Below are 14,012 nucleotides of genomic sequence, written 5' to 3'. Positions count from 1 at the left end.
TGCTCTGTAAACTAAATGTTACTTTTCTACCTGAATTGACTACAAAATGTCCCAGCGCAATTAGCGGGTCTATTACATTAGAAATATGAACTTTATTAAGGCTATTAGGCTTAACAAACCTCCTTATTCAGTCTTAATATCACCTTTGCCAGCTTTATTTCATTGACTCAAAGAACTTCAAGATACTCCAACAAAAAAAGTTACCATTATTCTCCCTTTGAGAAAAGTAATTTGTCCTCATTTCTGCTTAAAATCTAATACTTAAACTTAGTTACTCAAGAAAGTCTAGTGAAATTGGCCACTTTTAAAACATAAATTCATTTGCTTCTTCAGGAAAGGCATAAGAAATCCATTTTTAAATTAACCTTGCGATGAGAAAGATGTGCAGGTTAGGTGGATTGGCTGTGCTTAACTACCCTGTAGTGTCTAGGGATGTACAGGTTAAGTGGGTTAGTCATGGTAAAAAGTATCACTGGGTTATAGGGATGGGGTGGGACTGGGTGGGATGGTCTTTGGAGGATCGGTGCAGACTCAATTGACCAAATGGCCTCTTTCTGCACTATAGGGATTCTATACCAGCATAAGGGAGTTGAGAACTAGACGGCATCGGTTTAAGAGGGGAACGATTTAAAAGGGACCTAAGGGCAACTTTTTCACGCAGAGGTTGGTGTGTGTGTGGAATGAGCTGCCACAAAACATGGTGGAGGCTGGTACAATTGCAGCATTTAAAAGGCATCTGGATGGGCATATGAATAGGAAGGGTTTAGAGGGATATGGGAGAAAGTGAGCACTGCAGATGCTGGAGACCAGAGTCGAAGAGTGTGGTGCTGGAAAAGTACAGCCGGCCAGGCAGCATCCGAGGAGCAGGAGAGTCGACATTTCGAGCATGAGCTCTTCTGAAGGGATATGGGCCAACTGCTGGTAAATGAGGCTAAATAAATTTCAGATATCTCGTCGACATGGACAAGTTGGACCAAAGGGTCTGTTTCGGTGCCATATGACTCGGTGACCAACCAAAGAGATGGATGAATAAAGAAAAGGTGCCATTTTATCCATCTTTACACAGAAACTTAACAATTTGGGATATCCCATCGGGAACTAGAAACATGGCGAACCTCACCCAGGGTCTGGTCGAACAGAGACAACATTTTGTGCACAGCAAGCTACTACAAATAGCAGTGGGATAATGATCATATTTTTGCTCTCATTGATGTTGGGTTGAGGAATAAAAAATGGTCAGGGAAAACTCGCCTCATCTTCTTCCAATACTGATGTGAAATCTTTTACATACACCTGAGACAGGAGAAAGGCCCTCGTTATAACACCTCATCCATGAGTCGGCGCTCCAACACTGACTCACTACTGTACTGGGAGTGACAACACAGTCCTGCGTGTGCTCAATTCTCTCGGATGGAACCTGATCCCATGACTGAAAAACAGTCTGAAACAGATGGGGCAACCGACCCGACCTCATATACACTGACATGTTGGAACAGGTTCTTTTTGGCAATGAGGAGGAGAAAGTGAGGACTGCAGATGCTGGAGATCAGAGTCAAGAGTGTGGTGCTGGAACAGCACAGCAGGTCAGGCAGCATCTGAGGAGCAGGAGAATTGATGTTTCAGGCATTAGCCCTTCATCAGGACTCACAGCATTTTTACAGCATTGCTCACCTCAGTGAATACACATGGACCAACAGACAAAGCAACAGCGTGGGCTCTTATCACTTTCACTTACCTTCACGACTTCTCCTCCATCGACCTTCATCAGCTTTTTCAGATTCTCGTTGAGTGTATCAGTGTTGGAACGCCATTTCAACAAGCCCAAGAGATCCACTGAATTATGAAGAAAATCGGGAACAAAAAAATAAAAGCACATTTATTTATTTTATTATTAATAAAAGCCAATTCCAATTCCATTTCAATCCATATGCTCTGAATACAAGGCCTAATGCAACAAAACACCATGGGATTATAATCATCTTGGAGATATACCACCCAGCCAGTAGAAAGCAACATTACAGGGGTTGGTGAGGTAAAGTTACATCCCAATCAGGATTAAGGTCTGTTTGGTGCAATTATTTTATTATGCAAAAGAGTACCTGTATTAATATTTCAACATGTATAAAAGCTATTTTAATTTTGGAAAACAACAGGAAAATAAACCAGATCAAAATAATTTGGCAATAATATAGTGACTGTAGAATATCTCATTCAATAGTGGCATTCAATTGTAACAATGTAGCAACTGAAATAGAATTGGCTGAATCATAGTTAAGGCGTACATGTAGGTTTATGGATGAAAACAAGATAAAATTGTGAAGGGGTTTCATAATAAGTATAAAAGGACAGAGAAGCTGTTGTCAATGATGGAATGGAGAAAGAGCAGTTCATGGACGTTACAAAGAATGACTTTAATGAGATATAAGATCTACCCTAATTTGTTCCAAAGTATTACCTGGATAGCAGCAATGGAATGTTCTTGTACTCTAGGATTGGAGTTATGGAATATTGTAAAACTGGCAAGGCTGGTACTTTTTACACTGAAACGTAGGAGGTTGAGAGGTGACCTGATAGAAGTCTATAAACAATGAGTTCATATAGTTTTATATATAGTGTTGATGGTAGTTGTCTTTTTCCCCAGGATGGGTGATTTCAAGACTAAGAAGCACATTTTTAAGGTGAGAGGAGAGAGATTTAAAAAAGACATGAGGGGTAAATTGTTTACACAGAGGGTGGTTTGCGTGTGGAATGAACTTCCTGAGGAAGTGGTGGATATAGGTACAATTACAATGTTTAAAAGACATTTGGATAAGTACAGGAATAGGAAAGGTTTGGAGGGATATGGGCCAGGAGCAGGCAGGTGGGACTAGTTTAGTTTGGGATTATGATCAGCATTAACTGGTTGGACCGAAAGGTCTGTTTCTGTGCTGTATGACTCTATGGATGCTCCCCCCCTAAACTCCTCAGTGCCAAGCTCCCCTTTCTGCATCCCAATTAATATTCAGAACTAGATTTCTCATTGACAATTATTTCACAGAATCACAGATCTGCTACAGTACAGAATGTACATTTGGCCCGTCATGCCTATAGCACTTCTATTATGTGCTGTCAATTGCCTATCTGTTCCCCTGCACACCATTTCGAGCAAAATAATTGCACTCTTAAATGCCTCAATTGCAGCTGCCTCCACCTCATTTCCAAACAGTTCAGCCCATATCCTAAGTACTTGCTGTGCAAAAAATTCTTTTCTTCCATCACCCTTGCTTCTTTTGCACATCACTTTAAATCTATGCCTCGTTGTTACTTTCTCTTTTACAAGTGGGAGCAGTTTCAACCGAAATACTCTCTCCAGAGCGCTCGTGGTTTTGAAGACCTCTATCAGATCTCCTCTCAGCCTTGTTCGCTTCAAGTAGAACAGTCCCAGCTTCTTAAATACTACCCTCATGACTGAAGTTTCTCATTCCTGGGCACATTCTTATAAATGACTTTGACACATTTAAAGAAAAGCATACAAATGCCCTGGTATCCTTGCAGTGAGAAGTCCTGCTGGTGTGAAAAGTACAGTACAGCTGCACATTCTTCTTTTTGTTACAGTCATTGAATCATAGAGGTTTCCAAAAGACTAGTGAGACCATTTGGCCCATCACATCTGAGGCAGCTGAAAATAATCCATCCATCCTCATGCCACTTTCTAATTCTTGGCCCATAGCCTTGCAGGTCACGGCAATTAAAGTGCACACCCAGGGAGTTTATCAATGCACAGATGGATTTTGCCTCACTCCTCCTTTCAGACAGTGTGTTTCAGATTCCTACCAGCCACTGGGTGGAGAATTCTCTCACCAACGCTCATCTGTTCATTTTGCAAACTGCTTTAAATATATGTCTCCCGGTTTTGTGATACCAATCTTTCTTTTCCCTTAGCTTGCAGGCACAGAAACTCACTTCAAAACTAATAATTTTGATGTCTGCATGTGCATTAATGTCATGCAAATGATGTGCAACACCCCTATCCCACCAAACAAAAGCATTTACCAGACAGAAGACAATGACCGCTTTAATTTAAATCACTTTTTTTTATGTCCTGCAGTAAAATTTGTTTTTTTATAGGAATATAAATTACATCAACACAAATGGAATGAGTTACAGAGAAAAAGCATTGTCATAAATAATATAACAAAATGGATTGAAGAGACACGTAGAATTACATGAGGAGATCAAGGGAATTGAGACTGATGTTGGTATTTCAATGCCTGCAACCACATAAGTTCAGTCCATAGAATTATTACAGGACAGAATGAGGCCATTTGACCCATCAGGCCTTTGTCGGTTCTGTGTAGAAGAATATGAGCTCACCCCACACTGACTGCCTATTCCTCGACCCCTTAGAATGTCTTTCCTCTTTTCAGGTTCTAATCTAATTCCCCTTGAAAGGTACACTGGATAGTGAGCAACGCATTGTAGATCCTGACCACTTGCTGCCTACAAAGCGTTTTCCTTCATCGCTTTTAATTCTATTGCTTTAAGACATGTTCATGCTGCAGAAACAACGCGCCATGGACACCGGAGATAAAAACAGAAAATGCTGGAAACTGTCAGGAGTTGTGCAGAGAAATAAAGCTGATGAACGGAATTGGTGAGGGGAGAGGTCATCAGAAGACAATGGCAATGGAGACCTCAAAACCTTCTCACCACTGCCCCGCTGAGGCCCCTTCACACAATCACAGAATTGTTACGATGTAGCAGGAGGCCTTTCAGCCCACCTTGCCCGCACTGGTTCTATTCCCTAGTGCCAATCTTCTGCCTCTTCCCCATATCCCTGCACATTGTTTCTATCCAAAATTCCATCCAATGCCTCTCGTGAATACCTCAATTGAATGTCCCTCCATCACATTTCCAGGTAATACATTCCATACCCTAACTACTTACTGAATGAGAAAGGTTTTCATCACTTGAAATCTATGACCTCTCATTCTCTTTAATCTTACGAGTAGGGAAAGCTTCTCCCTAACTACTCTATCCACTCTCACCATGATTTTGAAAGCCTTGGATTAGATCTCCCCTTAGCCTTTTTCTCCCCAAGGAGAAATCTAGTTTCTCTTCAATCTAGATTCTCATTCATGGCACCATTCTTATAGATTGAGTCTGCACTCTCTCTGAAACATTTGCATGCTTCCTGTAATGTGACGCCCACAATTACACAATGATTTTCCCTTAAACGGGAAATTAACATTATATGAAAACATTGCTGTTCTTTTGCTGTCGCTGGGTCAACATCCTGGAATTCACTCCTTTGTAGCATTTTGGGTCAATGGGATTCAGATTAGCTCAGTTGGCTGGATTGTTGGTTTTTGCAGACTAGGGTGATGCCAACAGTGTGCGTTCAATTCCCATCACTAGCTTGAGGTTACCATGAAGGATTCTCCTTCTCAACCTTTTCCCTCACCTGTGGTCTGGTGGCCCTCAGGATAAATCACCACCAGTCGCTTCTCTCTAATACGAAAGCAGCCCCGATGGTCTGGTAAGACTATGGTGACAACTGGGTCAACCCACAGCAGTTGTACAGCAGCAATTCAAGAAGGCAGCTCTCCTTCTCAAGAGCAACTTGGGACGGGCAATTAACCCAGCAGCACCCATATCCCACAAATGAATAAATAAAAAACCCAACCGATGATGGGTGGAACATTCACTAATTGGGAAACTGAAGAGCATTTGCTTTCAGGATCCTGAGGGATGTCTGTGCTCGAAGGCACACTGGCCTGTTTGAAGAAGGCAACATCAAGAGGGAAGGGGTGATGGCTCCACTGACTTCTGCCGACACTGCGTTACTGATTGGATAGGCCAATTCATTTCAGTCCTGGGTGCAGCTGAGATAATTGCAACCCAGTCAGGATAAGGTCCTTACATGGTCTTTAACTGGTCAGTAATTGGCCATTTAAGGACCTCACTGATAATGGGGTGACAAGGTCAAACATGGCGGACGTGTGAAGGCAATGGGTTCTTGGTCTGTCACGATTTGCCCGAATGAAGTCACCTTCCTATACCTGGACCTTGAGAATTCCAACTCTGGCTCACTCCACGATTTTGTCTTCCTTGCTGAGTATTTCCAGAATTTTCAGTTTTTATTCCTTCAGATTGACCCTCATGGGGGACAGATTCTTTCTGTCTAAACTGACGAGAGCAGTCATTGTTTCCATCAACCCTCCTCCCAAACTCCCTCCTTGATGGAGAACAACCTTATTTTTCCCTGAGCTTCCCCAACTTTGATCGTGGCATTGACGCAACTGAAGCCTTTTGGCACTTTTGACTGAACCTTTTCTTTCACTCCTTTACATTCTTCCTAAGGTGTGGTGCCATGCAATGGTCACAAGACTGCAGCGGAGGACAAAGCAGGGGGTTAGAAATTATTTGGATGAGAAACATTACCGTTCTGTGTGAGTTTCGTTGAACAGATGAGTGTGGAAATCTGGAAGTTGTCCCTCGAACATATGGGCAGTCCACCGCTGCTGCTTCTGAACGAAGAACCCAGATTGAACTTGGAATCAGCCATCTGTTTGCTGGACATGTTGTTCAGGTAGATGTTGGAGTCTTCGAGTTTTCTGCTATCGCCCTGCAGTTGGAGAGGAGGCAGGAGTGAGGGGTTGGGGAGAGGGTGGCGGGTGAGGTTAAAAAAAAGACGTCAAGTTGGCAACCAAAGAAATGATCTGAGACACCCCACCAAGTACTGGGCATTCATACCCTACTCAGTCAAGTTAATTCACAGCTCCTCAAACCCAGCTTAGAGGAGGGTGGTTCTGGGAGGTTGGATTTTTGTTTTGGGATTATGGGATCCCGTTTGCAAGGGAATCTGCTTGCAGAGGAGGTTAGGCAGGTGACTGCACTCAATGCTCTGGCTGTGTATCAGAAGCAACAGAAATGCGTGAAACATCACCCTAGCCTTTGAGCCTCACAAATTCCCCCATGCCCCATCCATGACAACCTCACTCCCATGGCCCTTCATACCCTCTCTGTCAATCTGTACTTATGTCAACCCACCACCCTCTCTTCTTGCAAAAATAATGCCACTCATGCCACTGAAGTGTGTAAACTTCAGGTCATCTTTTAAAATACTCTTACTCATAAAAACTAATTTCCTACTTTAATGTTCCTTCAAACAAATAGTACCACTTTTAACAACAAATATTTCAAATCTATAGTCTCTCATAAAAGCAAAAAATTAGAACTCTTATTATATAACCACTTAGCACTGTCAAACAAGCTCTGATAATGGAGGTTTTGGAGCTTAATCACACAATACTCAACAGAGAGTAGGGTGGCATGGTAGCTCAGTGCTTTAGCACTACTGCCTTACAGTGCCAGGGATCTGGGTTTGATTCCAACCTTGGGTGACTGTCTGTGTGGAGTTTGTATGTTCTGCATGGGTTTCCATTCTCTGGTTTTCTCCCACAGTCCAAAGGTTTGAGCTAGGTGGATTGACCATGCTAAATGGCTCCACAGAGTCCAGGATTGGGCAGGCTAAGTGGATCAGCCATGGGAAATGTGGGGTTTCAGGAATATAGTTGGGGGAACTGTGAACCCTCTTTGGAGGGTCATTGTGGGCTTGATGGGCCAAATGGCCTCCATTGCACTGTGGTGATTCTGAGTACTGAACCATTAATAGTTTGTCTCAGGCTCATGTCAACAGACAGAATGAAATAGCAATTAAGGTGTTTTAAACATTCAAGACAATTGGGTTTTTTTTTCAGATTTAAAGGGCAAGAATATTAAAGCTCACTTTCGTTATCTAATGAGCTTTAAAGTTCCAAAGAGTTTATGCACTTCTCACACACATTCACACCTACATGAATGTGCATGAGATTCTCATGCAATCCCAAGATAATCTGACGTTCCCCACAGCTGCTGCAGGATCATAATTAAGAGGTACCTCACCTTTCCTCTGGCTAGCCATAAAAATCATACTTAATCCAATTTGCCCAGTTTATGTTTCAGTAAACCCTCCCACCAAAACCATACATCAGTGGAGGTAACTGTCGACTTGCACAGGCAGCAACCAGTGTAGAACATACATGCATGAGACAGGACCCAGCTCCACCATTCCCAATGGCACACCCTCCTTTTTTTTGGTGGTGTGTGAGTTCCTATTTTAAGGAACATTTGCTATTTTTGCCACAATGGAGGGGCTTTCTCTCTCATAGCAACAATCGAGGTTTAAATCCTGTTCATGTACCACTCATTGATTTACAGTAGCGCCTAATCCAGTGGGTTTTTCATGCAGATATCGGAGCTGACTCTCAACAATCACACAATCGATTGAGGTACCTGCCTTCATTCACTTCAGCCCCCTTGCGCATTCCTGATTTTCACAGCTCTATTGCTGGCAGCTGTGATAGTGGCCACCCAGACTTTACACTCTGTAATTCCAAGTCTAAAACTCTCCATCTCTATAAACCTCACCTATCCTTTAAAACCAAGCACCAGGATTCAGGATTACATGGTTACATTTTGACTAGGAATGATTAGATAAGATTCACTACAGTATGGAAACAGGCCATTTGGCCCAACAAGTCCGCACTGACCCTCCAAAGAGTAACCCACCCAGACCCGTTCCCCTATCCTATATTTACCCCTGGCTGAAGCACCTCACACTATGGGCAATTTAACATGGCCAATTCACCTGACCAATATATCTTGGGACTGTGGGAGGACACCTACGCAGACATAGGGAGAACGTGCAAACTCCATACAGACAGTCACCCAAGATGGGAATTGAACCCGGGTCCTGTGAGGCAGCAGTGCTAACCACTGAGCCACCGTGCCGCCCCAAATAATGAACTGGCAGTCTGACAGAGTCAGAGAGTCATGCGTGACAGCAGGAGGACATTCAGCCCATTGTGCTTCTGTTGCCTCTGAAATGGGTTCTCAAATAGTCCCAGTTCCCAGTTATGTCCTCCTTAGGGAGATGGAAGCAGATATTGGAAACCATGCAACCAGAGAGGGATTGAGTTTCAGAACCATGAGATCATGCTGCAGCTGTACAAAACACTGGTGTGGCCGCACTTGGAGTACTGTGTGCAGTTCTGGTCACCGCATTATAGAAAGGATGTGGACGCTTTGGAAAGAATTCAGAGATTTACTAGGATGTTGCCTGGTATGGAGGGAAGTCTTACGAGGAAAGATTGAGGGTCTTGAGGCTGTTTTCTTAGGAGAGAAGAAGGTTGAGAGGTGACTGAATTGAGACATACAAGATAATCGGAGAGTTAGATAGGTTGGACAGTGAGAGCAATTTTCCTCAGATCATGATGGCTAGCATGAGGAGACATAGCTTTAAATTGAGGAGTGATAGATATAGGTTAGATGTCAGAGGTAGTTTCTTTACTCAGAGAGTAGTGGCGGCCTGCAATAGTAGTAGTCTAGCTAACTTTAAGAGCATTTAAATGGTCATTGGATAGGCATATGGATGAGAATGGAATAGTGTAGGTTAGATGGGCTTCAGATTGGTTTCACCGGGCAGTGCAACATCAAGGGCCGAAGGGCCTGTACTGCGCTGTAATGTTCTATATTCACTGCCAATTGCTGTAAAAATCAATCTGGTTCACTGATATCCTTTAATCTGCCATCTTTACCTGGTCTAGCCTATCTGTGACTGCAATGTTGACTCTTAATTGCTCTTTGAACAAGTGGAGATGAACAATAAAGGCTGGCCTTGCCCACGAATAAATTAAAAATTACTTTTCTTGATATTAATAAATCAATAACTTTCTCTGCAAATGTACATGAATCTGTCTGGTCTCTAACCTTCCCAGGAGTTTGAGATTTCTGGACTTTTCATTTCATCTTCAATGCTGAAAAATGTGTTGCTGGAAAAGCGCAGCAGGTCAGGCAGCATCCAAGGAGCAGGAGAATCGACGTTTTGGAAGAAGGGCTTATGCCTGAAACGTCGATTCTCCTGCTCCTCGGATGCTGCCTGACCTGCTGCGCTTTTCCAGCAACACATTTTTCAGCTCTGATCTCCAGCATCTGCAGTCCTCACTTTCTCCTATTTCATCTTCAATGCTCATCTTAAGTTTTGTGTCCCCTTCAACATTTTTCCCATCTTTTTCATTGACTTAAAGGTTGTTGCAGTATAAATGTAACTCAACAGAGCTACCTTAATGCCGACTGCATGGAAGTACATGCAGTCACAAGCAGCACTGCTCTCTAGAGACTTCAGCAATTCAGCTTCTCTAATTGGGAGCTTAGAGCAATAGCAGAGAACCACTTCCCTCCACAGCTAACTCCTCGTCTTCTAATTGATGATCCCACAGCCACCATCATTCTTCCCTGCAAGTTTTAATAGTTAACTTCATCACTTCTGCACCTTTCTGGACTTAAGGGTGTGGAAAAAGATTGATTACGTATCCTCGGGTCAGCTTTTGTGTAATTGGTCATGCCTGTGTGGAGAGGTACATTATCGATTGGTTATGACTGTCATCAATTTGTCCAAAATTGATTCATCCTGGTCAGGTCTGATAATCCACAATTGGAAGGAGTAAATGAAGGGCAATCTCTTCCAACAACTGTAAACTCCGTCACTTATTATCTCAGATTTCCGCTATATATTAGCTAAATAAGCATGAATTACTGCAAATGCACAATATACAGTCATTACACAAGTTATTGTTAGATCATAATTTTGTTCTTAAGCAGTTATTAATGCTAATATGATTAAATATTACATAAATATGTTCTGAAGATAGATGGGCCATTGCTGGAATGCTTGACACTTTTATCATCAGTAAATATTGAAGGATTTCAAGCGTTGTCAAACATTAATTACTGCGATTCAATTTGGACATCTAGATTTTTCAGGCGCTTTTGCTTCACACATGAGCAGATTCACAAGTGCACTCTCTTTATTAAACAGCTTTTAAGGGTTTTTCTTTTAATATGACATTTTATTTGATCGAATGTCAATTTCAGGCTCTCAGAGTGTAGAGCGCATGAGATGCAGAGCACAGCTCAATGTCAGAAGGTGGACATGGCACTTTCTGATGCACAGACGCAGCCTAAATCCCACAAACTGCAGCACAATATTGAGACTGAGCTGAAACCATTGATGAAAAATAAAAATTGTCATTTACACAGTGCCCTCTCTGACCGAAGAACGGGAGATATTGACATAGCAGTATTATCACTGGATTAGTAATCCAAACTCCCAGGCTAATGTTCTGGGACACATATGAATTCAACTCTCACCACTGCAGATGGTGAAATTTGAATTCAATTTAAAGTATGGAATTAATAAAGCAAGCCTAATGATGACCACTGTCAACTGTTGCAAAAACCCATCTGGTTCACTAAGGGAAGGAAATCTGCCATCCTTACCTGGTCTGGCCGACACATGACTCCAAACCCAAAGCATTGAGGGTGATTCTTAATAATTAGGAGTGGGCAATAAATGCAATGCCCATATCCCATGCATGGATAAAATAAACCTCATGACCCACACCCTACGCTGTGTCCCTTAACAACACCACACAAAGGAAAGAGAATGGGAATCCTGGATTTGGGTCATGCCAGTCTCTTTCTCTCTCTGGAAGACTGTAGGCCCAACCTGCATTCCATTATAGAAACAGTGATAAATCCATAGAGAGTACACTTATAGACTCAGCAGTATGGTACCACTGGTGGGAAAATATCTTACAAAGAGAGAGACTTCAGATTGTGTTTTAAATGGACGAGCAAGTCAAAAGTAAATGGTGAAGGGAAGCAATGAAAGATTATTTCCTGTGGTCATAGTCCTAATCACTAATTTAAGATTGTCACTTCAACAAAGTGAAGAGAGAGGTTAGGTGATTCTTTTTATACATGGAAGGTTGTTAGGGAATATAATGTTTAGCCACAGAGAGCGCATTAGGTATAATTTAAAATAAGAGTGGCTCAGTAACCAAATCAGAGAAAGATACATATCTATGGAGGAACTGTGAATTTCTCCAGTGCAGAAATGCCACAAACACGATGGGTCAAATGGCCTCTGTTTCACGTGCTACAAGGGCTGCACTCACAACCCAAGCAGTCACAGTGCATGTTGAGTAAAGGTCTAATACTTTGTAAGTTAATTTTGTGTAGCATCCTGATGTCTCTGAAATCGATGACAAATCCATTGACCCAGAGGAGTGCACCCCATTCGGTGTCTCACTCACTGCCCCATTCCTGAGCAATGTGGCAACAGGACAAGCCAGGATCAATGGGCACAAGCATATTCATTCCACAGGGTGTAAAAATGTATTTATTCAAAGGATGTTGCCATTGCTGGCCAGGATTTCTTACCCATCCTGAACTGCCCCTCAGTGATGAGTTGCATTATTGAACTGCTTGAAGTACAACCTCAGTCCAATTCTGAAGGGAGTTCCAGGATTTGGACACAGTGGCAGTGAAAGAACAGCAATGTATTTCCAAGCCAGATTTACTGTATGATTTTTTAAGGGGAACTTGGCGGTGATTCTATCTATCTGCTGCCCTTGTCCTTCAGGTGATACAGGTAATGTATTTGAAAGGTGTTTTTCAAGGAGCCTGTGTAAGTTACTGCTGATCTTTTTTGTAGCCTCAGCTCCACTGACGTGTTCACTCACCATAACCCTAAATTCCTTCATCGTTCAAAAAAATCTATCTATCTTTGCCTTAAAAACATTCAACGAGGTAGCCTTAATTACTTCACTGGGCAGGGAATTCCACAGATTCACAACCCTCTGGGTGAAGACGTTCCTCCTCAACTCAGTCCTAAAACAGCTTCCCCTAATATTGAGGTGATGCCCCTAGTTCTAGCTTCACCCACCAATGGAAACATCCTCTCGACTTCTACCGTACCTATTCCCTTCATAATTTTACATGTTTTCATAAGACCCACCCCATTCTTCTGAATTCCAATGAAAATAATCCCAGTCTACTTGGTCTCTCCTCAAAAGTCACCCCTGCCAACTTTGGAATCAACCAAGTGAACCTCCTCTGCACCCCCTCCAGTGCCAGTACATCCTTTCTCAAGTAAGGAGATAAAAACTGCACACAGTACTCCAGGTGTGGTTTCACCAGCACCTTGTACAGCTGCAACATGCTTTTAAGCTCAATCCCTTTAGCAATGAAGGATGTAATTCCATTTGCCTTCCTAATTTCCTATTGTACCTGCAGACCAACCCTCTGTGATTCATGCACAAGGACACCCAGTTCCCTCTGCACAGCAGTGTGTTGCAACTTTTACCATTCAAATAATAATCCTTTTTCCTGTTACTCTGACCAAAATAGATGACTTCACATTTATTAACATTGTACTCCATCTGTCAGACCTTTTCCCACTCACTTAAACAACTGACTTGGATACCTGTGATTGAATTAAAACCTTGTGTTTTCCCTGTTTTCTGATTTTCTTCATCATTCTCATTGCTCCCATGACCCAATCAAACCCCAGTTTGGATCATTACATCTCAAACTTTCAAGGTACAACTTTCTCTTTCTTGAACGTGGCGAGAAGGGGAAATAATGAGACTTGTCAGTCCCGGTGAAAACTTCAACTTCCAAAGTTGGCATGGCTTCAGAAATCAAATGCAGGGTGAGAAAGTCCATCCAAAATTCTTTAGATTCACCAACAGTTCGGGTGGTTGAGTGCAGAATCTATTAATGGCCATTAAAGGGACTCAACTTGCCACCTCTTGGATCATCTGCCCCCATTGCATTCCAGAACGGTGGCTACTTTACTGACTGGAAAACTGGAGAGAGACCTGACTGCTGAAATATTTCAATATCTCTAGTCTGGGGTCAATTGGAGGCAGTGATGGAGTGGGGCATAAGGTTGCAGCCTCTAAAAGCGACCACCCCTATCCTAGTGTCGAACTGCCCCTCTCCTCATGACCACCTCCCCAGTTGAAGAAACAAAAAATATCTGCTCACAACTGTACCACCCAACCTCTGACACAGTTAGTCAGTCTTAAGTCAGTAATAAGGTTAGCTCTTATCGAACTGACTGATGATCGAACACACTCGCA

The 14,012-nt window shown here is 42.5% G+C and overlaps 1 protein-coding gene across 2 annotated transcripts in view; it reads right to left on the bottom strand.

Moving 5' to 3' along the window:
• Nucleotides 1–14,012, bottom strand: part of LOC122553785 (dedicator of cytokinesis protein 2-like) — a 1,246,386-nt gene that overhangs the window by 962,249 nt on the left and 270,125 nt on the right. For both annotated transcript variants that reach the window (XM_087991733.1, XM_043698147.2), the window contains exons 18-19: nucleotides 6,424–6,607; nucleotides 1,736–1,833 (exon numbers count right to left, since the gene is read on the bottom strand). In XM_087991733.1, the coding sequence (XP_087847859.1) occupies nucleotides 1,736–1,833; nucleotides 6,424–6,607 (282 nt within the window). The remainder of the gene's footprint in view (nucleotides 1–1,735; nucleotides 1,834–6,423; nucleotides 6,608–14,012) is intronic.

The sequence above is a fragment of the Chiloscyllium plagiosum genome, unplaced genomic scaffold (genome assembly GCF_037043375.1).
Source record: "Chiloscyllium plagiosum isolate Xiang-an unplaced genomic scaffold, Cpla_swu_hap1 HiC_scaffold_1, whole genome shotgun sequence".
In the NCBI taxonomy this organism is placed as follows: domain Eukaryota; kingdom Metazoa; phylum Chordata; class Chondrichthyes; order Orectolobiformes; family Hemiscylliidae; genus Chiloscyllium; species Chiloscyllium plagiosum.
Note: the sequence above shows the minus strand (reverse complement) of the source record. Positions and strands in the feature narration are given on the sequence as shown.